We start from the raw sequence: 25,429 nt of genomic DNA, 5'->3' as shown, positions 1-25,429 counted from the left end.
TTAATGAAACTGTTTGATGTATTTCTCTAAAATTAAAATAATGAAGATGATAATATCCATGATTAACACCTTGCACAATAAAAATGGTTAATCAATCTCTTATAATTACAAAAAAATAAACAAAATGAAAAATTATGATTGGTTGAATGAGGTTTTCACGGTTTTTACAAATTGAGTGGTTTTTATTTGAACTCATCCCTACACATACATACGTACATATATATATATATATATATATATATAGAGAGAGAGAGAGAGAGAGAGAGAGAAGACGTTCGTAATGCAACTTATCTCATTTGTACAATCAATGCAACGCAATAAATTGAGATATTTATGAAAGATGATTAAAATTCATTAATTATGATCAACGTTTTATATTAGAAAACAATCGATATATTTACGGAACTAGATATTCATTAGACTAGATGGACGATTAAAACTAGGTTGTAACAATTATACAAATAAGATGATTATATAATACCCCTCTCTCTCTCTCTCTCTCTATATATATATATATATGGGTATCAAAACAAAAAAGAATAGAATACTTGTTCTTATTTAATTTATTTTATTTCAAACTTAATTATATTTAAGACAATTCACATTTCAAACTTAATAAAGTTGAAGTTTATCAATTGGTTGTCAATTAATTTTATTTAGTTAAAACATATAATTTTAATAAGTTGTACTGTAAAATCGTCTTTTAAGATGTTTGCATTAATAAATGATACATGATGCTTAATAAGTTATTTTTTTATAATAGAGACACGAACCTTTTTATAGTCACGACTGTTATCATAACCAATAAGGTCAAAACTTTCAAAAAAAACTTCAAAATCAAGATTTGGACCGTACCGAAAACGACTAAGCGTTGAAAGTTAAAAAAAAATTGGATGTAAAAATGGTTTACCTTTATATGGACTTCCATTTATAGACATGTTGTAGTAGTCCAATGACTTGCTTCTTATTGTAGTTTTACTAGAGTAAACAACTATAAGGCATATAATTTTGGTGGAGGTGAGAGAATACCACATCCTTACCATAAATGATAAATGTGTGTATATAACAGCTCCAAGAGGGTTTAACTACGGGTATTCATGTGTTGGGTTGAAGGCATTTGAAGAATCCAACCTAATGCTTGTGGTTTGAAAAATCTTAACACAACCCAATCCAAACAAAAGTGCAACCCAACCCAACCAAACTGTACGGGTTGGTCGGGTTGATACTTTGGTACATTAAAATATTCTTCTAACCTTGAATATGTTATTTCGCTACTCATAATTTCTTTTTCATCATCAACCATTTGATACAATTTATCCATACTTCTAACGTATATCGCATTCAGTTAATTTTCTCAATTTACGTATATATGTTTACAGTTACTGAACATATATATGAATGAGTTATATAGAGATGTAAATAGATTGAAAAGATGTGTATATGAATAGCGTACGTGATAGTGTAATTGTCTAGTGTATATATTAATAAAAGTTCAACAATTATATTAAATCCAAGAAATAAATGAATATCGGGTTGGGTTCAAAATAATATCAACCCAATACCTACGGTTTGAAAATTTTACAACTCGATTAGACATCGGGTTGTTTCGGGTTGAGTTATTTCGCGTTGGGTTGATCGGGTTGGTCGGGTTTTTGTGCACCCCTAGGTCTAACGGTATGTGAGTGTTTGATGTCCTAAAAAGTCAGAGATTCAAACCTCACCAAATGTAAGGAGGGTGTGTGAGTTTATTTATTCTATTTGCTGTATATAAATATTATATACTTCAAAAAAAATATTTATAACATCTTCAAGAGATTGTTTTAATAACGTTTTAATTATCTATATTATTTCAATAAATTCTCTATCTTATTTCTTAAAATAGAGAAACCTAAAGAGAACTCCAAATATAGAAATTCTCTAAAACCCTCTAATAAAGAGTTATAAATATTTTAATATTTTCCACCAATGAGATTGATTTATTAGTTTTTTTAAATGTATTGGGATTATAAATTTATAGAATTTTCTTTATTAACCTGGATATCCAACCCGCTATGCAAGCCGACTAATTTCAGGCCGATCACCTGCTTTGCAGATAGCCCGGAGTCACCGCATTTGAATCTCTGTGGCCACAAGGGGATTTTTATTCCTCATTGGATTTGAACCTGTGACCTCCTGATACTTTTGACCTTTAGAGCCAAGCTTAAACCAATCAGGCACCACCCTTGTGGTTAATTTATAAAATATTTTAATAATATAATTGATGTTAAAATTTTCTATTTTAAAGAATCTGTTGAAGTTGAATGTAATTTTTTTTTAATTTTAACTTTTAATTTTGTATTTTAAAAGAATTATCATAAATTGAAAGCATGCAAATAAAGTTGTACCTACATTAAAAAGTTATGGCAATGGGACATACCCTTCACCTGTTACTTCCAGCAATAATTGGTGTTCATGGAGAAAACAAAGAAACCAAATCAACATTGAATTCACATCAAAATTGTTCTTCATATATCTCCACCATTGAAAAGTATAATGCTGTAATAATAACTTGTACGTCGTAGATTAAACATTACAAGTCATATCAAACTGGTGTAATTTACTTCAGATCTACTTATTGAATCTAACTTGACCGACTTAAACATTTGATTTATCAATCATACAAGTCAAACGAACCAATTTTGGAACGTGTCATACACCGTGGAATTTTGTTTTTTCGACATACCATCGGGATCATATCCAAATAGCATTGACGTTTACCATTAGCCATACAAGTTTCTAATGCGTAATACCTCTAATTTCAGTAATTTGTATTGTAAAACAATTTTTCGGAAAGTTAAAGTTGTTGGAAGATATTTGCATGATGGAAGTGAAATGTTTGTTTTGTAAGCTGGGGTTTTAAGAAGACAAATTGCACGAAAAAGTAACGTACTTTAACTTGATTCCTACTTTGGGTAACGTACTTTTAAAACTTCCATTTTGGTACCTAAGATATAAAGTTTTAAACATTTAAGTACCCGGATAACCGGTTGAAGTATTAACCGGTTACCATGTTCGTTAAGTGAAAATATGTAATGTGATATTATTAATTTGTAAAATGTGTTCTATAAAAGAAGTTTGGCTGTTATGCTTTAGAAACTTGTATGGTAGAAGCACAATTTGGTTTATCAAACTTTCACTAAACCAAATTATGTTCTGCTCCCTAAAATTGCATTGAATATTTATCCAAAAAGCTTGTTTACATTACATCATAAACTATATATGATCACCAAAGGATATCACCATAGATTCACAACCCTAATCTACCAATTACTCATGAAGGTTTATGTTTTACTCTAAAAATGCTCAAAATCCGATCGGAACTTTAAGGCAACCATAATAAAGAAGCCTATTTGCATGCATTTATTTACGAGTGGCTTCGAGTTTATACATATGTCCATAGAAATGTAGAATCCGAGTCCTGGATGAATATACATAGAATGCTACATTACATATATATACAATAGAGTTATCTATTAAAGATCACCGGCTGGTGGGAGAAGGGGGGGTCGGTCATTGGAGTACATAAAGAAGCTTACACTATGTTTGAATCATGAACATGTACAGATTGCGACCAAAATGATGTCACGGAGATGGCCCTCCCAAATACTGAATCCACTCTTCCGGAGTTCCTTTTCTCATTCTCAGCATCTTTATCGCGGTGTTTGTTAAGGGTATGGCAATTACATCATAGTCTTTAGGGGCCTGCTCCAAATTTATATCTTTCATTACTAGTTGGTGTCGGATAAAGAGATGTAGCAAAGAAGGCCAATGAATCATACTAATATACCCCCACTTTAACATCAATTCTTGAAGGGAGAATTAGGATGCTAGACCAATGTTTGTTAGTTTTCTTTGGTATTATGTCAAGGATAAATGATTGGATGATCTTATGCTTTTCTTTAGCATAGGATTTGTGAGAATATGTGAAACCTCCCTTGAGGAGAGAAGTGAGGTTTCAACAAAATGGTCCAAGTCTAGCCATGTGCCCCCTCCGTCCAACGGTGGCTATGCGGGCACAAATTGTCCCAGAGTTTCAAGAGGGAGGTAGATGAGTACAGATTGCCCCAGAGTGCCAAGCCCCTAGTGTGGTACTGTGGTAGATCTTGCCTCCTATATTATGTGAGAATATGTGTAACCTCCATATTAGTCTCCAAAAGAGCCTCGAGGAAAGAAGGGAGGTTTCAACTTTTAACATAGTTTGAGAATAAATGGTCCAAGTCTAGCCGCTGTGGGACTCTAACCCTATTGGTGTTATGCTTACCAACTATTAGGAGTCTTGAGGCTCTAGCAGCTTTAAGTTGTTATGAGTTAAGTCCAAGCACATTAAGCAGGATTGGATGGCGATTATCTGTGAGGGTTTGGTCCATGGATGGTCTGTTGCAAGCCATATTAGATCGGTTTTGAGTCGTTTATTTGGGCCAAGGATGATCTGCCATAACCTGTGGAAAGCTATATGCATATACAGTTCATGCAATGCATTACAATTTGCTAAAGAATGGTTCTGGATGGTGATCAGCAATTTAATGGTTTGTTTAAATGAGCTAATAGACCATTGGATAATTTTCATCTCTAAAATCTCACTAAAGCTATTCAAAAGCTAGAAGAAGTTGCATGATACCAAAATCATGGTGAAACCCTATGGAGACCTTTACTTATGATCGGCTTTAGAAAGTATTTCAAGACAAATCCTTAATATGGAAATTAGAGAATACCTTTGGGGCCTTATGCAGCTTCATGTTTGCTTCCTCAGGAGTTTTATGACCTTTCTTCGAGTTGCAACTTAAGCAAGCAGTAACCTGTCATGGAGAACAATTGCATTAGCACTTCTCAGAAAAAGTCTTTCAGATAAAGGAAGTTAACATAGGAATTATAGACAATTTGTTAGTCGTATAAAACTTTTACACATGATGACATGATTGTACTTGATTGTTTCAGGAGTTGCATGTAATATTAATACTCCAACCTAATAAATATGAGCTTCCTCTTCATGTCAGAAAACTAGAAAAGTGAAATCTGCATACCAGTCTTCAAAGACCTATACATCAAGAAGAAAACTATCGCAGAACCACAAGTAATACGGAGATATTCACCCACCCAGAGGTCAATCTGGACTTCATCTAGTTGTATACATCCTACCACTTACCTTTCAAGCTTCCCAAGAGGACCTTAGCAGCTTAGTGGATGGCATGTCCAGTCACCCAACAGGTTGGGAAAGAGCACATGGGACCTCTTGGTACATGCATCCCATATAAAATTTGAACCAAAGCCTCATCCAAGTAAAGGATTGGGAATAGGAATCCCATGTCTATTCGAAGTTCAAACTCATAGGATAATATTCACAACTTCACAGAAACCACCCTAGGTATGGTTTGCTTGTTTATTTTTCTGCAAACACTCATTCTGTAAGAGATAAAAAAAAATTATATAGGTGCAACAGCTTTTATGCCCAGCATACCAATTCAATAATTTACTTTTGGTAGGTTCAAGTTGATGCATCAACAACTCTTTTGTGACTTTAACTTGAGCAGCAATGGAGATGCATTTCTGTTTGCATTGGTAATCAATAAAAGCATTGCATCCATGCACAATGTATCCAGCAATCATGTCAGATTTACTATAGTTAATTATGTATAGATAGGGTGCAGAAGTACTTATCGAGATAACCTAAGAAGGTTCGGTAGACAAATCTTATGTCTTACCAGATTTTCCCATTTCCATTCCCCACCTCGCGATATAGGTATGACATGGTCAATAGTTAAGTTCACAGTAGAAGAACAGTACCTGTAGATATTACAAATAACATGTTAGAGTACAAATTGCAATTATTACTCCTTTAAAACAATAGGTGTTTTTATTTGTATCTGCCTAATTTATGACTTCAAAGTTAACTTGGTTAAACAAACCACAGAAATGATAGAAACATAACAAAATTTACAGACTAGTGCTCTGTGCAAGACACTTGTGAAGTGGAGAAATGTTACTTTGTAACAAGGGAGGTTGGTAAATTAGAAGGTTCATAGTTAAACCATGTTTAAACGTTTGATACATATGTAATAATGCAGAATTAAGCAGGCCCCCAAAGGAGGTCTCTTGCACTTGTATAGTTGTATGCCTAAATAACAACAATTCATGTTTACCCTTTTACTGTTGTTCGTACTGTCAGATCAGCAATTAGAATATATGAACGTATTTGTAAAAGTTATCAGTGAACTATGTCAACTCAATTATGTAATCTCATATTTTTACTTGTCTTTACAACATTAAGCATTCTTAGAAGCAATTTACTAACGATTTCAACATCTACGTTTAGCAGAGTACTTACTGGCAAGAAAAATTGTCACGAGCCAAAATGTTTTTTCGACTAAGCGTACTCATAATTTTTCTTCTCTTGACAACTTGAAGCAAATGTGGAACCTGGGAAAACAGATAAAATGACGCATTCAAACATTCCTCAAGCCAGATGGATGAAGGTGTTGACCCAAAAATTGATAAACTGATAAGGGTACATAACATATTACCCTTAAAACAGCAGGTATAAAGAAGGATCCATTGGGAGAGTTCACAGTTTGATCATAATACTCCAGAACATCAGCCTGTATAACATACATTCACAGACTTCAGACACTACTATAATCCATGAACTGCAGATGAAAGGCCCAACTGGAGTAGATATACCAGCACATAGTGAACTGCATAAATAATTGAGATCAATAAATTTCTCAATCTTAAGTAATTACAAGTAAACATGTCTAACCTTTTCCATGAACTCCAAACAAATGGCACGTTTCCAGCAGACAACATTTATAGGCCTAGATCAATAATCACAGTCAGATCCAGTGACTGCGATCACTATACGGATTGAAGAAGCTAATCATTTCCCTCAAATTAACACCTTAACCTTCAGTCATAGGTGGTAATTCTAACAAATATATAGCTAACTTAGAACAGTTTCAAAGAAAGAAGAACCCACGATACATGTTAAACAGTCACAGCGATCCACGTAAGAACTTAAACAACAACAATGCACCAGATGATATATAATGATTATTAATATGTGAACAGTTAACTAATAACAGCTTTCCAGTAACACCTCACCAAATTTAAACTACGATATTTTATACACCATGGTGTATGTTATTTCAACACAAGCTTCACAAAATATCCGCGTTAAAAGCAAGGTGAAAAGCACAAACCTGTACGAGATGTCCAACACTAAACCTCTAAACCAAGAGAGATCATCACTATCATAATCAGGATCACCCAATAGTTCATCATAAATAGCTTCCTGATCAACAATCGCGTGCCTTTCTGTGCCTTTCATATCCTTCGACTTGCTCCCAGACGCCGATGCGAAAACTCTAGTACTTCTAACGGTACGATTGTAGTTATAATTGCTTAACCTCGTGATCCTCCGTTTCTCTGCTATTCTCAATCCCCCGCAGCTTCTGCCGCCGTACATCGCGGCACCGGTGACATCTCTTGGCTCAAACCCTACCAACATTTCGTCAACAATGAAGATCGGTTTCAGGCGACGGAGGGCGGTGAATTCTGCCATTAACAAACGTTTTGTTCTGTTTGTTTGATCGATTTTGATCACCCTTCAACTAATTTATACACAAAAGTATCAGATTTTGGCGAATTTGGAGAAGATTTGTTGGAATTTGCGAGTGATTGAGTTGTGGAAGTTTCCTTTAAATCATTTTTGAAGGAAAATTCTGTTACCACATATATTCCCTCTACCCGACTTCGAATATCTTCAGCCTTAACCTTCTCTTTGAAATTACTATTATGTCCTTGGATTGTACCAAACAAAGAAAGTCGAAAGGGGTACCGATTTGGAGTTAAAAAGGTTAGATTCAGTCACAATAAGGTTTTATTTATTCTTTAGGTTGTACATAGAATTATTTTAAGTCGGAAGGGTTTAACTTCTTTAAAACTTCTTATTACTAGTTTGACACCGGTATAAGTTGTTTATCCAAACACTCAAAAGTGCTTATTACCGGTGTTACACCGGAATAAGTCAATAAGTTGCTTTTATAAGCAATCTCAAATACCCCCTAAATAAATTATATAAAAACAATAACTTTTAAATAGTTAATTTGATATTATTATCAATATATTTTTTCAAATTTATTTTTATTCAAAAGTATCTTTCTCAAAGCCACATAAATCATATTATATCAACAGACAAAAATAAAACGAAATATTAAAAAAAATGTATCTCGCTGCATTGCGTGAGTACCATTCTAATACTGATTTGAGACATTAATTTAAATATATAAAAATATATATAATTACCAAATTTGAGACATTAATTTAAATATATAAAAATATATATAATTACTTTAATTATGTATTTAATTTACCTTATTTATTTACTAATTTTATTTAAATATGACTACTTTAATAATATTAATAAATAAATTTGATTAAATACCAAACTTTTATAAAATTCTGTAAATTTAAAATTGATTAAATAGAGAAAAAAAAACTCTAAAAAACCAAGTCGTACAATTACGAAATATGACAAAAACCTCTCCACCCGGAGGTTTTTCAATGTATAATCCAAATGAGTTGAAAATTGGTCAAAGATTTCAACCAAAATCCAACTCATTTAGTTAAATGAGTTGAACAATAGACTCACTTACTTAAATGAGTTAAAAATCTTAATCTAACCTACTAATTTTGGGTTGTGTTTAAATTGGATTAATGGGTTGTGTCACTTTTTGTCATCCCAATGTAGCAGTTTCTCTCTTTTACTCAAATTTTATTATAAATCTTATAAATCAAATACAATGTAGTTTGTCTCTTTTATTAAAATTTCATTTTTGATCTTATAAATCAAACCAACAAAGATGTCAAATTCTTCAAAAGCATTCCATCAAACCAAATTTACCTTAAATGCATATCTTATAGTTGTATTATTAATTATAAGATAAAAAAAATCATTAATCTTGATATAATTAAAAGTAAAATTATGATTCCCTTGATAAAAATAGTAATAATAAAACATACCTAAAAAATAATTTTTTTTATTATGAAATATTAATATTGGGACAAAACCAGTCCAAAAATGCAAGTGGTATATAGAGGGGGTTTGGGATTGTTTATTTGAAACAACTTATGTTTTTCTATAAAAGTCTTTATTAATTTATTATAAATTATAATGATTTAGTTTTCTTAAAAACTTTTTATTATCGATTTAGTACTGGTATAAGCTATTTATCCAAACATTCAGAAATGGTTATTATCGATGTCACACCGAAATAAGTTAATAAGTTGTTTTTCATAAGCAATCCTAAACATCATATAACCTTATTTTTTTAATATAAATATATCATTATTTTATGATGAACGATGTTTAAAAAATAGGAGTTAAAAGTTGAGAAAGCCTAAAATTAAATTCGGAATCAAGTTTTTACTGAAATCAAATATCATCGGCTGCGATACAAGTAGAATTATGGGAGCAAATATGGTTCACACATATCCACCGTTGACGCGAACAATCTGGCCGTTAATCCACTCGCCGGCGTCGCTGGCCAAAAACCCTACCAACGGAGCCACGTCCTCCGGCTGCCCGAGTCTATCCAACGGACTTTGCTCCACCGCCCTTTTCACCATCGCCTCAGTTTTCCCTTCATAGAACATCTCTGTCGCGATAGGACCTGGAGCTACACAGTTCGCCGTGATCCTCGTCCCCTTCAGCTCCTTTGCCAGAATCTTCACCATAGTTTCAACCGCCGCTTTAGACGCAGCATACCCCCCGAATCCCGGCGTCAGAGCCACCACCATCGATGACGTCAGACAAATAATTCTCCCTCCGCCGCCTCGTTTCAACCGGTTCGCCGCCTCCTTACAGCATAAATATGGTCCTCTTGTGTTGACCGCTAAGGTCCTATCGAATGCGTCGATGGACGAGTTGGCAATCGAAGTGTAGGTGGAGTCGAGAATGCCGGCGGAGTTCACAAGGATATATAGCGGGGAATCGAAGGCGGATTCAGCTGCATCAAAGAGGGATTTCACTTGTGTTGGATCAGATACATCGGCCTTGAAAGAAATAGCTCGTGGAGATTCGGATTGGGAATTGGAATTGATTTCCGAGACGACTAGATCCGCTTGGGTGGAATTGGAATTGTAATTGACGACGAGCTTTGCCCCAAGGGATGCAAGGTGAAGGGCAATGGCTTTGCCAATGCCACGGGAACCACCGGTGACGATTGCAACCCTATCCTGGAGTTGGAGGGTGGTTTGCGACGGTGAGACGGTGGTGATATGGGCAGCCATAAGTAGGGTAATTGAGTGAATAGTGAGGGGTGGTATCCGTATTAATAGAATCACCGGTACATTGCTGACTGCATCACAGAAATCTTCGTCACTGCTGAAGTCATCTTTCCTTTTCTTGATCTGTTTCACTTTGCAGAAGGAAATTTACGTAGATAACGAATCTCACTTTTTAGTTAATTTTTTTAAACCAATATTTACACATATTATGTCAATTTATGTATTCTACGACCTAAAAAGTAGGTATTCACGTTGATATACGTGGAAAAAATATTCATAAATGAGGTGTATTTAGAGGTTGTTCGGTTCTCTGTTAAGACCTGTATAGATATAGTTGTCTGTATATTAACAGATAAGTTGTTGTTCGGTTATACTGAATAAACAATTTAAATGTCAAAAATGATCATTTTACTCTTCAAACCTAATGTCAAAAATGGGGTTTTTCAGACCTATAATGGTTTTCCAATCCAATCCAATCCAACTCGGTCATCACCTTCACCGTCTCAACCTCACGGCCTCACCCTCGGTCCTCATCTTGGAAGCAAATTAAGAATAAATTTCAATTTAATAACATTTTAAAATAAAATATACAAAACTATTAAAACCGGAAAAAACAGAATATTTAAAAAAGGCTCCGACGTGGGTTGGAAGCCATGGCGTAAATTAATGTTACAAACAAACATCTTATTCTTTCACGGAAATTTAAAGCCAGCTCCTCCGGCAGCGGCGTCCTCCATGCCGGAGTTAGGATTAATAGCCACCCACAACAGCGAGAGTGTGATAGCGATGAGCCCAGACCAAACAAACACGATCGTCGGCGTTTTCCCTCTCCTCCCCATCAATCCTTTGAAGAACGGATACAAATGAGCCAAAACCCAGAAACTGAAAAACGAACCGCCGATGAACTTCCCCCATTGCGGCGTTATGCTGTAGATCGTCCTCGAGAAGGCCACAACCATGGCAAGAACGTTAACCATCGCGATAACAATCGGTGGAATCATCAGCGACGTCCATTTCACTAGATACAGCTCTGCGTAAGTATCACCTGTATCTTCAACAGCTTTTGAAGTCAACGTGAACGAGATCTCGATTCCGGCAATTACCTTCAATAGCCCTTGAATCACGGCCGCTAAATGAGAGCTCGTACCGGAGATCAGCCAAAACTGCTCGTTCCGCCACCAATCTTCTAGAGACACACCGGACCACCTCACTTCCAACACGGCGAGTCCGATCAAACACAGGGTTATCAGTAAGAGGTAGACTAAGAAGGTGGTGTTGAGGTTTTTGACGATGAACTGGCCGGAAAACAGCGAAAGCGCCGGAAGGAAGCAGTAGATGAGGAGGAAGAGAGATGTGAAGGGATAAACGCCGACGTTTAGGTACGCTAAACGTTGCAGAAACATGAGTCGTTTGGATGCTAGAAGAGCATTGTTTCTAGAGAAGAAGATCTCGACGGAGCCGGTAGCCCATCGGAGAACTTGATGGAGACGATCGGTGAGATTGATCGGTGCAGATCCACGGAAAGCATCTCGTTTCGTGAGACAATAGATCGACCGCCACCCACGGTTGTGCATCCGATATCCCGTCACCACATCTTCCGTCACCGATCCATAGATCCAACCCACTCTATCACCCCATTCCGTTTTGTCCTCATACCTGTGTTTATAGCAACAGCAACTGTTAATTCGTTGAATAAATCCTTCAGGAAAGAAATTGGAGATCGACCAAAATAGCCGATCTAATCAACTAAATTCACTTTTTAGTCGATTTCTTTTTGAAAACTCATCCACATTGGATTAAATTTGAAAACCCACCCAGGAAGGACATGCATTCCAGAGTTGACTCTCAACGGTTGAAGCTAAAACACGTCTCCTATAGGATTCGAAGTCTCTTGTGTATTTGAGCATGGTCTTTCCGCCTCTTTGCCCACAGAGCTACACTCTAAAGGGCCACTCAAATTGGTATAGTGGCATCAAAGCTGAATAAAAATGTTACACCAAATCGGCTTGTCTTCACCAATCACGTAAAACCATATCATTATTATTATTTTTTTACTGTTCTTTCCTCTCATTAAATTGATGATGTGGATTTACGTGGGTCGTGACATCGGGACAACAAATTTTTATTTATCAAAAGTAGGATTACCAGCAAGAAATAACTGAAACAGCTTCAGCAACTGTAGTGGCATCAAGAGGTTCACGGGCATTGCGAAGGACACCGGGAGGACGACCGTACTTGACAGCCGGGTGATCAGCGATAGGACGGCCTTGAAACTCGGCTACAGGTATAGATGCTGCCAGAAGTGTCGAGTTTCCAAACCGTCGTGGTAAATCATTGACGTTAAGGTCCGGATCGAAATCGGTCGCCTTCAATGCTTGTGCCTCGGGCGCTGATACGTTGCCGTCGGACCCTTTCTTTTCGGGGGTTATCATCGACAGCTTTGGCGGATCAAACCCATACAACGCAAAACGTCTAAACATGCATCCAGTTCCCACGTAAAACGGGCCTTGTAGCCCATCGAGTGCCCGCATGTTTCCGTCAAAGAAGACGGTGTTATGATTGGCGTAACGGTCTGAGGGATCGATTCCTTCGAACCGTTGAGGGAATTGAATGTAGCAAATGTCTTCGCCACCACGGTCCATCATGAAGCAGATCCCTTCTCGAACCGCCATACAATTGTATATATAATGATCACAGTCTAGGTTCAAGATGAACGGTCCGTTAGACAGGACCGCAGAGGAACGCACCAGTGCGTTCATGGCCCCGGCTTTCTTGTTATGGTCGTAGCCGGACCGTTTCTCTCGTGACATATACACGAACATTGGCAATCTTATATCGACATCTGAGAAGTCGATAAGATTGTCATCCCCTGACCCGCGTAATGGGTCAGGGGACGGAGGTTTCAACATTACTTGTAAGATACCAGCATGGTCACCTTTCTTATGATCCGCGCTAGGGTTAGCCCAAGTACCGGGCCAGTGCGTGCCATCGGCCATCCATGTGGCCCGTTTGACCTTTATCGGCTCCAATGGGTCTACACCGCTCTCCCGAATGTTCTTCAGCATCTTCATCTCCTCCCTGGCGTTAAACGCATCTGATCTTCTCCTTATCGAATCCGGCAAGTTATTGATCCTGACCTTGAACTCATCGTACTCTCGTTTCACCCTCCTCCGATCCTTTACGAAATCCGTCCGTTTCTTGTTCTTGGTTGGATCGCCCTTCAATGAGAAATAAGTGTCGGGATTCCTTGGTTCGATGTCATGCTTCCGGCAAAACGGCACCCATAGATCAGCAAAGCTGCAAGCCTCCGCCATTGCCTCGAAGGTGAGAAGGGCACCACCGTCATCGGATATGTAGCAAGCAACCTTCTCAACCGGGTATTCAACCGCCAGGATCGAGAGGATGGTGTTGGCAGTGACAAGCGGTGGCTCTTTCTCCGGATCGGCGGTTGACACAAAGAAGTCAAGACCGGGGAGGTCAGAACGACCGGTCGGATTCTTGGTCCTGTCCGGCATCTCAAACTTGTCGTGAAGAAGCTGGAGGTCAGTGGACCGATTGACTGGAGAAATTTTTGGGATCTGATCAAGGATCCAAGAAAACCCGAACCAGAGCTCGCAAACAATCGACATGAACCACAGCCACATTGCATCGTTATTCGGGTGCCTAATTCTCCATGCCAAAAAGAAACACAAAACAACAAAACGAATTGCTATCAACAATCTGTAAGGACTAATGATGCCTGCATCAATAGGCATTGTCCGGGTGAGTGGCCGCCACGGTTTATCGGCCGGATCTCCAAGACCACCGCTTTTTCCATCACCATCACCATTCTCTGGTGGCCAATACGCATTTCCAACTCCATATGTACCGGATGTCTCATTAAACAGCCATTTGTTGTGATCAAATTCCCCATTTTGGTTCCTCTTCACCACCGACATACGCTGCCGTGGATCACCACCCTTACCGTCCGGTCCCGGAAGTGACAATGTTCCAGTGCCACCAGGTGGATCGTCATCATTATCTTCCGTTTTATATGGCTCTTTGCATCCTGGGCACAGCCCAGAGTCTTTCTGAGCATCTAAAAAACAGTCTCTACAAATCTTGAACCTGTACCAAGAACCAAAAACGAGTCATTTATGTTGGAGTCTCGCGTCGGCTAGAACAAGGGAAAAACTAATTGACCTGCATTCACAAGGGATAATATCAACGCCTCTCTCATCTTTCATGACCTTGCCATCGCAAGCCGGCATGGAACATGATGACCCTTTTGATCCTGCCATTTGAGGATGGTTCACCTCCGAATCGATCACTTTGTCCATGAGATGGGCTCGTGTGACGCTATTGAAACCACCAGTGAAGAGTGAATTAGAAACATATTGTTCTTCGGCTTTTGTAGCAACTGACGTCTCTGTTGGTTGATTGTCGGGTGTTGAGGGGATATGAACCGTGTAATTCGTGTAATCACCCGATGTCTCCCCGGATGCATCAATGTCATCCTTAGATAAGCTCACATAACGCCCACTAGATGTGCGACGTGCAAATTTAACGTTTTGGCCGGAGGATGCACCACCACCTCCACCGGTGCTCTTATTTGTCTTCTTAGATGGTTGGGAACTTGCCATTCCCTCACCACCTAGTTTGATTAGATTCCATCTCTTGCCAAACAAATCCGAAATCTATTTGTTTTTCTCGAGCATTCTTCATTTTGGTGAATTAATCGGGTAGTTGGTACTCGAACAAGAATGGGAGGGGTTGAGCGGCGAAATAGCAGGAGGAAACGATGGGTTACTGTTTCTTTCCATAAATAGTAACTTTGAATATTAAAGTTTTACTCATTCAAATCTATATAGAAACTTTTTAGGAGGTATAAAGAGAGATTGAAAACATATGTTACCTAAAATAGAAAGTTACATGCCTAAACAGCTAGGAAGGAGCTAGCAAGTAGGGTATAATGGGTTGGGTTGAAGACATTTGAACAACCCAACCAAATGCTTGCGTTTTGAAAAATCTCAACCCAATCCAAATCAAAGTGCACCAACCCGTACGGGTTGGTCGAGTAGATACTTTGGTACATTAAAATATTTTTCTAACTTTGAATATGTTATTTCTCTACTCATAATTTCTTTTTCATCATCAACCATTTGATACAATTTATCCATACTTCTTACATATATCACATTTAGTTAATTTTCTCAATTTACATATATATGTTCATAGTTACTGAATATATATACGAATGAGTTATATATAGATGTGAATAGATTGAAAATATGTGTATATGAAGAGCATACATGATAATGTAATTGTCTAATGTATATAATAATATAAATTCAACAAGCATATTAAATCCAAAAAATAAAAGAATATCGAGTTTATCGGGTTGATTTGGGTTCCAATAATAGTAACCTAATATCAACTCAATGCCTACGGTTTGACAATTTTACAACTCAATTAGACATCGGGTTGCTTCGGGTTGAATTATTTCGCGTTGGATTGGGTTGATCGGGTTTTTTAGCACCCCTAGTAGCAAGTGTGGTCATCTACCAATGTTATATCGGGCAAACTAGCTGGTAAGCAAATTGCTAGTTAACTATTAGGAGAATGTGAATAGGTGAAAAACTAGTTAATGACTAATAAACTAACAATTAGATACCAAACAAGTCACGTTTCATAAAAACTAGTTGATTTGATATAAATGAACTAAAAGAAAAATATAATGTGCAGTTATGTCAAAAAGCTATTTTATAGTTTACTATAATACATGGTTTTTCAATAAGCTCAAAAAATAAGTTAGTTTATGGTTATCAAATATGACCCAAGCAATCATGAAATGGTAACCTTTTTTTTTATTACTAGAAATTGGTCATGGAATTTTCAAACTGAGTAATCTCTATGTAACAAGAAAATGTACATACGCTTAAAGATTCGGGTTGTGCAAGTGTTGCACCCCTCTCCATTCGGATTCTGGACCTATGGTTACCGGTTTGAGCAATGCCGCCTGACCGATGCATATATATGAGTACTTGCCATATGATTTGTGGCTCGAGCCGGGGCTGAAAAGGTACAACTCATTAAAGCCTTCTCTACCCAATACAACCGAGTTCCTTTTACCCTGTAAAACACAATGAATGTCTTACAAGAATGTGTTCAAAACAAAAGCAGTATATTATAGTAGAGATACACAAATAAGCATCGTCCGGTTAGAGTTATAGTTAAAGTTACAATTTTAACTCCAAGTCAGATTAGAGTAACAATTGCAAAATAATTTTAGTACTTAAATTGTTACATTTTTAGTAAAAAGAAAAGAAAAATATTTTTGCATCATTAAAATCGACCCAATTTCAAGCCCAAAAGTCCAGCCCAACCTGAGGTTTTCCTTTTTGCATCATTAAAATCGGGTTCAACAGACTCGGGCCTGTGCAATTCAATATTTTTCACAACCTTCGTTTTGGGGGTTATCATCTCAACTTACCACCTCAAGAAAAAAACATTTACTTTATAATTTATAGCCACCAAACAAACTTTTCTCACAAAATAGCCAAACAACCGCAAGTCAACCGGGCAGTATATTTTTCCTTGCCGTCACAAAATTGATGCGAAAAAGTGGGTCCACCGCAAAAAGACCGCAAGTTGTGGGATCATAGTCCCTTGCGTCTACGCTAAAGAAACAAGCCGAAGTCACAAATTGTGAAGCCGCAAGCCCGTTATGCAGCTTGCAAAACCGCAAAGGGAAATGCCTTGTGGCGCTAACCTGCGATTTGTTGCTATTTTTCTGAGAGAATTTATTCGGGTAGCCATAATGTAAATATTTTTTTCCTGATAATTGTGTTGGTCATTTGGGATCAGTACAACTGTTTATGCAAAGAGTACAACTCACAAAGCACGATTGATGTGTCAAATTTTGGTGCAATTCAGGAGAAGTACCCTGTCCATGATGGTGAAACTCCTAGGAGCACTGGTGTAGATCAAGCTCAGTTTCTCGGTTAAATGCTTGTAGTTACCATCCTCTTCACCCTCCATCTCCTCATCTTTTTGTCCCTTATCGCCGCGGCCATCATTAGGGTTTCCCATCCCCCATCCCGACAGCAGTTGCTTGAACGCAGTTGGACCCCACGAGTTTCTGGAATCTGAATCATTCTTGTTGAAATCAGGAGGAATTATACTAAAGTTTGAGAAAATCGGTGGCTTAACGAAGTAATTGGAACTCTCGAGCCCGACGGCAAAAGTTGCTTCTGGGGTGCTTACGGCCAAGTGACCGATGATCGACCCCATTAGTCGGAGTGACGATGGTCTAAAGTTGGTAATCACAATCTCTGAGCTTATGGCATCATTTTGCAGAGTCACAATGTGTTTGATTTGGATTTTGTGTTCTGAATCGCTAGCGATCAGTTCTACCTGTAATATAATGATTATAATCGATAATATACAAATCAAACAACGGTCATTGAACATAAGGGATCAATAATCGGAAAAACGAATCGGTAGAATGGAAAATTATCGATTATGGAGTTGTACGGTACAAAGCATTTAATGCATTCACCTGAATGGACCCTTGAGGACTTCCTCCAACATTGCGAAGACTCCAAATACTCGGAGACCATGAGATCTCTCCATTTTCTTCATCACCACCTCCTTCACATCTGAAAGCTAAGGAAACGCCACCACGAATCACCGCACCACCGCCGTCCTCTCCCTCAGACACCGACGTATGCAGCAATTCCAGTAATCCTCCATGCCACATCGGCGCCTTGTAGGATGTAATCAGTCCACTTGGCAGCATGAGAGTGGCTACACTCCCGTTGTCCAGCCCCATCCTGACAACGCAGCTTTCCCCGAGGCTTGTGAAGGAGGCGCCATGGCCACTGAATTCTGTTTCTAGGTAACCGACGTTGATCGGTGGATGTGGAATCGAAGCGACTCTAGGCAATCGGAAGTTTCTTGTGTGCGAATTCAAATTATTGTGATATTTAGTTGGAGAAGATGGGAAAGAAGAGGCGATTTTGGTTATGGAGTTTGTTGAAGGTTGAAGATGGATGAAGTTGGGTGAGAAGATGGAACTGTGAACCATGGCCATTGTTTTTTCTTCCTTTTTTAATTATTCTTCTACTATCGTATATATCTCGTGGAAAGAACCGGAACCGGTAAAATGGATGATCCAGCGGCCCAAATAGATTAGGATTCGGTTCGGATCGGATCGGATCGGTTTGTGGGATTATATTTGAAGGATTTGGATTTTACAAAGGCATTTGAATTGAAATGGAGAATATTTGTGTGTTTGTTTTGTAATGGAATTGGATTTCATTATCTATAAATAATTATAAAAATATTTTTATTATTCGATTACTATAAAATAAATGTTTTTAATATTTTTAAAAAACTTATTGGATACAATCCTATGAAATATTGAGCAGCCTTTAAGGATTTAAAATACTATGTTTGTAGGATTTCAAATCTGGACAATCTAACAAATCAAACATGTGATTGTAATTGATTTAAAATACAACTACCTCTAAATTCATTACATTCCTGCAAACCAAACGGGACGTAAGCATACTCAAAGAATTGATCAACCCATTCCATCCAGTTTAAAATACCAAAAAGAATTAATTCAACGTAATTCGATACATAGTTGATACAAAATTAGGTCAAAATATATTTATTGGGTTTGGGTAACTAAACTGAATCCAACTCGATGTCTTTTTATACTATGGATTTAATATGATTGTTAAACATTTGATATATATATATATATATATATATATATATATATATATATTAGACATTATATCAACTCGTAATTAGTTATATTCAAAATTATATGCAATTTCAACTATAATTCTACTTTCTTGTTGCATGAAGCTTCAATTTTTTTGTTGAATTTGTTAGCATTTTGTATGTTTTCATTTTGATTTTACTTCGTTTAACTATAAATGCTTAGGTAGCTTGTAAATTATGTACCCAAGTTTCAACTTGACCAACTCAACCTAACTCCATATAGTTGAGATGCGAAGGATTGTAGTTTTGTTTTGTTTGAGTTAGATTCATATTTTTCAAACCCAAACATTGGGTTGGGTTGTTCAGATTGCCAAACCTGACCAACCCAACCCAACCCATGTGCAACCCTATTAGAAGGTGAAGTGTCTTTGACACATGGATCAGAAAATATATGATATTTAAGGGTGCGTTTGATGCGCTGGACAAGGTGGGACAGGACAGGACATAACACGTTTGTCCTACGTTTGGTGTGGCGGCTTAATATGGAACTAAGTAGAACTAGGTAGGACAAGGGTGGGACACGCGAGTTCTACCTTACCCCCCTAGAACTAAGTGGAACTCAAACATTTTTCCCTCATTACCCTTTTTCCCCTACATCGGCTGCTCCATCGTTCCTGCCTCCATCGCTTCCTTCATCGACGGCGACCATCGTCTGCAAGTTCCGATCGGCGTTCTTCTCTTCTCCACTGTTTCAATCGATGGTAAGCTTCTCTTCTCTCCATATCCAATCGAGGTTTTTCACCTGCATAATCGACGGCTACTTCTCGATTAACAGTGTCTTCCCTTTGAATTCCCAACCTGTTCAGCATGTTTTCTGCAAGTATTGTTCAAAAAAAATTCTTGAAATCTTTTTTTGTTATAAGCTTCTCGATGGTCGAAGGTTTGCAGAAAAAATAAACAAGCAAACCATACCTAAGGTGGTTTATGTGATTTACTTTTGGTATTTTGGTAGGTTCAAGTTGATGCATCAACAACTTTTGTGACTTTAACTTGAGCAGCAATGGAGATGCATTTATGTTTGCATTGGTAATCACAGTTGCTATGTGTTTGCAGAAAAATAAACAAGCAAACCATACCTAGGGTGGAATTCCTATTCCCAATCTTTTACTTGGATGAGGCTTTGGTTCTCATTTTATACGGGATGCATGTACCAAACACTGCCCCCTGCATCAATTTGTGTTTGAATTTTGGTTTCTGTGATTTACTTTTGGTAAATGTGTTTGATATTGTGGATGAAGATGATGAACCCACTGCCCCCTGATTTTGGTAAAGTTGCTACTTGATTTATGCTAGTGAGTTTTTAATTAAGATTGATTTTGGTGAAAAAAACACTAAACAGCTTACTGGGGGTAAATTGGTCATTTTAACCAGTTCTGTCATGTCTTGTCCTGTCTTACCAAACGCTGAACAACTGTCCTGTCTTGTCCTGTCCTGTCCTGTTCTGTCCTGTCCTGTCCTGTCCTGTCTGCGCACCAAACGCACCCTAAGAGATTTGTGGTCTTACATTTGGCTTCAGATGAGATCTATAGGTCTGAATGAAACAAAAATGTATTTTTTGGTTAGGTATAACAAAATTTTCGGAGATAGGATAAGAGTGAAAAAGTATGAAGGGCTTTGTTTATCAAATGCTTACCGATAACCATTTATCGATAAGAGTCTTTATCCTTTCGTTATCGGATAACATTTTCGATCATCGAAATGGATTGTTGGTGGTGTATCTTATCCGGTAAGAGTTAACCGAATAAGAGTTTTCTTCCTCATTTACCAAGTAAGAATCTCGGTTCTTGTTATACTTTTTATCGGGTAAGATTCTCGGTTTTTGTCATGCTCATACGGTAAGGTAATTGACACCAGTAAGCACTTATCCAGTAATTGTTTGCTAAATGGATCTAAAATACATATATCAAATTAAAATCCTAATTTTTTTTCACAATTATTTCTTCTGATCCGATCCGATCCGATCTATCAGTATACATTCTTTTCTAACCCTCTGAAGTGTTGTAAGTGGACAAAAACTTGAAACAATCCACATGGGTGTACAATCACATAAATAGTCATAGATACCCAAAACAATTCAAAACATGTAATTTATTTCATATTCTGCTCTTAAAATACACTTGCACCTGGTAGATGTACATAATCGGAAGTGTTAAGAAAATCTGTGACAGAATTTAAATTTTATAAAATAAATATGATTATATATAAATTACAAATTATCATGCTCGATAACTTGTGCCCCTCTCCACTCTTCACCCGGTTCGATAGTGATTGGAGCCAACATCGAAGCAGGACCAGTACAGATAAAATAGTCTTTTCCGTGTTTCTCAGACAATGATCCAGGACTCGACAAGTAAATGTCTTCGAAACCAATTCTTACCACCCTAAAGAACAATTCCCTTCCCTGAAAATAGATGCAAACATTCATGTTAGTTTTGAATTTGACAAAAAAAGCTAATAAGAGTGCTTTAGAATTTCAAACAAAATCTTTATTTAGGGGGTGTTTGGGATTGCTTATTTGAAACAACTTATAATTTTCTATAAAAGCACTATCAACTTATTATAAATCAGAAAGATTTAACTTATTCAAAAACTTCTTATTACTGGTTTGGCACCGGTATAAGTTGTTTATCCAAACACTCAAAAGTGCTTATTATCGATGGCACATCGAAATAAGTCAATAAGTTGTTTTTATAAGCAATTCCAAACACCCCCTTACTAATAAATTAGAAATATAGTCATTGTCCATTGGGTTGGGTTGCGGTGAGAATGAAAGTTATAGTGAGAATGGTAAGAAAATATCTTCACCCTTTGATCAATCATAATCAAAGAGAAACACTAATGAGATACACCAGATCAATTTCCTTCTAAATACTAATTACTGTATTGGTGTATTGAGATTAAAAGTGATCAATGGTCCAAATATCTTCTATATCCCATTAAATAGTCATAGGCTTTTCCCGGTGGATTACAGACAGATTTTTTCGTCGGTAAGCCTCTGTGTTTTGCAGTGTATGGTCCACATTGTTTCTTTTTCGCTATTGACGATTATTTTGGTACGACAAAATAACGCGATTGCAAACATCATATAAAGATTACCTGATCAATGGTCTCATACTTTGATGGAGGTGTGTTATAGAACTCCTTAGATCTCTCCTCAAGAGGAGCACTATAAACTCTGCTAAGTTTATGTTTCAAGACGGTGATTGGAACATCTTGCACACTCCAAACCCCTACTTTCTTCTCGGGTTCCCAGCCGAACGAAAACCAGCCGGGATCCTCGGGTTTCATTGCTTCAGGTGGCGATAGGATCTCGAACGAAGAAGATAAAGGAGGGTGGGTGCAATAGGAGCAACCTCTGAGGCCATCAATGGCGGTTCCTCCTCTTTTCTTGGACTTAAAATGGGTAAGAATAGCGGTTTTCAGATCAACGGGTTTTCGGCCATTGTTCTTCACTATAACCGCTGTTGCCATGCTTAGAGCATAGAGGGAGATCACATAGGTTATGTCGAGAGGTCCACTCGTGGTGCAACTCAGCTCTACCTGTATTAATTAAAAGTTACTCACAATCTATTTCAACTCAATCATAATTAAAATATTATTTTTTCTCTCATCCACCTATATAATCTTCAATTCCAACCTAATTTCACTTCTTGTGTCGGTTAATCGTGATCCAATCCAATCTAAAATATAATTTTGTAAACATTATATATTTTATTTTTTATCATATATAATTATTATTTTTTAATTTAAATATAAAAAATAAATTAAACGGATTATAACATATTTTAAAACGTAATTATAACTATAAAAAAACTTATCATACAATCGAAATTAAATAAGACAAGTTCCAAAAGTAAGTATGAAAATGTATTAATAGGGTGTTTTATTAATTTTATATAAACTACAGATTTTTTTTAATAAAAATTGTATTAATTTTCTTTATGTTAAAATCTTATATCCGTTATTTTTTTGTTAATCAAAAAGAACTTGAACCATGAACTCACGTAACATTATCCACTTGTATATTTTATCTAACAAACAATTAAATATGCATATTATATATATATCCGGTAAGAGAAAAAAAGTTACGATGAAATCGTAAGAAAATCTTCATCGTTAAATCAATTATAATTGAATGTCAATACTAATAAAGTATACCGAGATGTACCGAATTAATTTTCTTCTAAAACACAATTCATGAGTGAACATTGAGATTCAAAATCATCAAGAGTTTATGTTTTTTATCTTTCCTTTTTAGACGATAATTAGTCTAAATAATAATAGACGAGGTATAATTCTCAAGTTCTCAACTGTATGTATATATAATATATGTTTGCAAGTGATTTAAATTTGATATGAATTCATACTCATACATATGGAGATGAAGCAAAAGAGGAACAGAACCTGAAGAGCATCAATGGAGTCCGAATCAACATCCTTGACGATCCATTTCGATAAATCCACACCTTTAGATTTCGAATCATCAGAAGCATTATTAAGCACCAAACCAATTCCACCTTTTGCAGACGAAGTCGTATACAAAACCTCTTCAAATCCGTCATCTTTCCAATACACTTTAGGTTTGTAAGAAGTCACATGAGCATTGTTCAATTGAAGCTTCAACGAACTGCCATTTCTCACAGTAAGTTCTGCCATCTGAGCACCGTCGTCATACTCGAAGAATCTGATCCCTTTCCGGCCAAATTTCTGATCAAGCGTCTCTGTAACTGTCACAGAAGGAGTTATGGTGGAAGCAGTTGATTTTGGAACGAGTATGGTTGGTTTGGGAAGAGAGAGAGATAGAAGAGAAGCTGCAGCCATGGGATTGAAGATGATAAAGTGAATTCTAATTGCTTCCATTCCCTTCCAATTTGTTGGTTTCTTCTTAACAAAATTTCCTTTTACCCCCTTGAATTATTGAAACTTGACACGTTACACCCCCAAACTATTGGGTGTAGAACCAACCCGTCGAATTGTTAACCCTGAAAACAACTTATTGAGTAAATTGCTCTTTAGTCCTTGTGGTTTATTAAAAATTGCTATTTTCATTCACGTGTTTTTGAAATTACGAGTTTCATCCTTTTAAATTACAACTAGTTATGGTTTTCGTCTTATGATCTACCATTTATCGTTGTTTTTCGTCTACGTGGTTTATAATTCTTTTTGTTTTCGTCCCTCATACTTAAATGTAGGTGTTAGCCTTATGAACAAAAATAACAGTGTATAGTAAACCACAAGGACAAAAACCAACTTCAATGTGGTACCTGATTTGTTTGAACTTGGACCTCAAAAGTTAAAAGTGTCTAAAGATCCTATATTCAAATCCAAGTAGGAACAAGAATCCCCTTGTGGCCACGGAGGTTCAAATGCGGTGACTCCGGGCTACCTACAAAGAAGTGGTCATCCTGGGGCTAATCTGCTCGCATAACGGGTTGGATATCCAGGTTAATAATAAAACGAAAACCATAATTTCAAAATCACAGGGACAAAAGTCGTAATTTTACGAAACACATGAAAGAAAACGCAATTTACTTTAGAAATTTCCGAAAGAAAAAAAATTAAAAATACGACGGTTAAAAAACGTAATTGATTCCTTTCATTTTGAGACTAAAAGATTTATGTATTCATTGTTATCGATTAGATTTGGTAAAAAGGAAAATAATCACTGAAGCTAACATGTTTAAAGTGAAAATAAGATAGTTAACTAAGGGATGGATTCTAAAAAAGTCAAGTTTACTCGATAGCTTCTTTTAAAGAGATGGTCGATATATAATGATTACCACTCGTATGTGCAAGAAAGGCAACAGATCTTTGTTGTCATGTCTGAGTCGATTCTATTGATTCTTGCTTTACCGACAGTCAGGGTCATGTTTGGTAAGTTGAGCCCTGTATGTTAGTTTTCCAGTTATCTTTTTTGAGAAAACAAAGAAAACATCGATTTGGGATACATGGTTCTACCATAGTCGACAAAACACTTGATTTGAAAACTTGATATGCGATCATGACTCTTCATGACCAACAAAGAAACAAATTTGCTCAACTCATGACAATCAATGCTCGATTGGTACCACTTGAAACATACATGTTGATCAATCACTCGGTTGCTTACAAATAAGCAACTGCTTGTCCTTAGGTTTGCTCCCTATTGGTCATCAGTTCGAGCCCCCTTAATATTAGAGGAAGTTTGCTCAACTGTTAACTCCAAAGTCCTATGGGATTAGCAGATGTGTTGCAAACTTCCTCATACATTCACGGTTGTGAATTAAAATACAGTTTTACCGTATCATTGAATTTTTTTGGTAAAAATTTATTACCATATTAGCTCGAATCACGA

General features: G+C 36.8%; 5 protein-coding genes across 5 annotated transcripts; all 5 read right to left on the bottom strand.

Moving 5' to 3' along the window:
- Window positions 1-3,376: 3,376 nt before the first annotated feature.
- Window positions 3,377-7,723, bottom strand: LOC112521421. The gene is made up of 7 exons (XM_025130277.1): window positions 7,233-7,723; window positions 6,794-6,848; window positions 6,558-6,632; window positions 6,362-6,453; window positions 5,739-5,820; window positions 4,752-4,835; window positions 3,377-3,741 (listed from the first exon to the last, which is right to left on the bottom strand). Exons 1-7 carry the CDS (start codon window positions 7,592-7,594, stop codon window positions 3,622-3,624), a joined length of 870 nt encoding a protein of 289 aa, XP_024986045.1. The 5' UTR covers window positions 7,595-7,723; the 3' UTR covers window positions 3,377-3,621.
- A 1,714-nt stretch (window positions 7,724-9,437) lies between these two features.
- LOC112521166 (NADPH-dependent aldehyde reductase-like protein, chloroplastic) lies at window positions 9,438-10,465 on the bottom strand. Its single transcript, XM_025129875.1, has one exon. It carries the CDS (start codon window positions 10,321-10,323, stop codon window positions 9,517-9,519), a length of 807 nt encoding a protein of 268 aa, XP_024985643.1. The 5' UTR covers window positions 10,324-10,465; the 3' UTR covers window positions 9,438-9,516.
- A 492-nt stretch (window positions 10,466-10,957) lies between these two features.
- LOC112521165 (cellulose synthase-like protein D4) lies at window positions 10,958-14,942 on the bottom strand. The gene is made up of 3 exons (XM_025129874.1): window positions 14,503-14,942; window positions 12,466-14,427; window positions 10,958-11,976 (listed from the first exon to the last, which is right to left on the bottom strand). The coding sequence occupies exons 1-3, from the start codon at window positions 14,940-14,942 to the stop codon at window positions 11,013-11,015; spliced, it is 3,366 nt and encodes a 1,121-aa protein (XP_024985642.1). The 3' UTR covers window positions 10,958-11,012.
- A 1,120-nt stretch (window positions 14,943-16,062) lies between these two features.
- On the bottom strand, window positions 16,063-18,395 carry LOC112521201 (protein NDH-DEPENDENT CYCLIC ELECTRON FLOW 5). The gene is made up of 3 exons (XM_025129915.1): window positions 17,861-18,395; window positions 17,245-17,715; window positions 16,063-16,432 (listed from the first exon to the last, which is right to left on the bottom strand). Exons 1-3 carry the CDS (start codon window positions 18,392-18,394, stop codon window positions 16,238-16,240), a joined length of 1,200 nt encoding a protein of 399 aa, XP_024985683.1. The 5' UTR covers window position 18,395; the 3' UTR covers window positions 16,063-16,237.
- Window positions 18,396-21,158: 2,763 nt separating this feature from the next.
- On the bottom strand, window positions 21,159-23,937 carry LOC112521369 (photosynthetic NDH subunit of subcomplex B 2, chloroplastic). The gene is made up of 3 exons (XM_025130195.1): window positions 23,500-23,937; window positions 22,192-22,635; window positions 21,159-21,496 (listed from the first exon to the last, which is right to left on the bottom strand). The coding sequence occupies exons 1-3, from the start codon at window positions 23,914-23,916 to the stop codon at window positions 21,302-21,304; spliced, it is 1,056 nt and encodes a 351-aa protein (XP_024985963.1). The 5' UTR covers window positions 23,917-23,937; the 3' UTR covers window positions 21,159-21,301.
- Window positions 23,938-25,429: the final 1,492 nt, after the last annotated feature.

The sequence above is a fragment of the Cynara cardunculus genome (assembly GCF_001531365.2).
Source record: "Cynara cardunculus var. scolymus isolate 2C chromosome LG 11, CcrdV1, whole genome shotgun sequence".
Classification (NCBI taxonomy): domain Eukaryota; kingdom Viridiplantae; phylum Streptophyta; class Magnoliopsida; order Asterales; family Asteraceae; genus Cynara; species Cynara cardunculus.
Note: the sequence above shows the minus strand (reverse complement) of the source record. Positions and strands in the feature narration are given on the sequence as shown.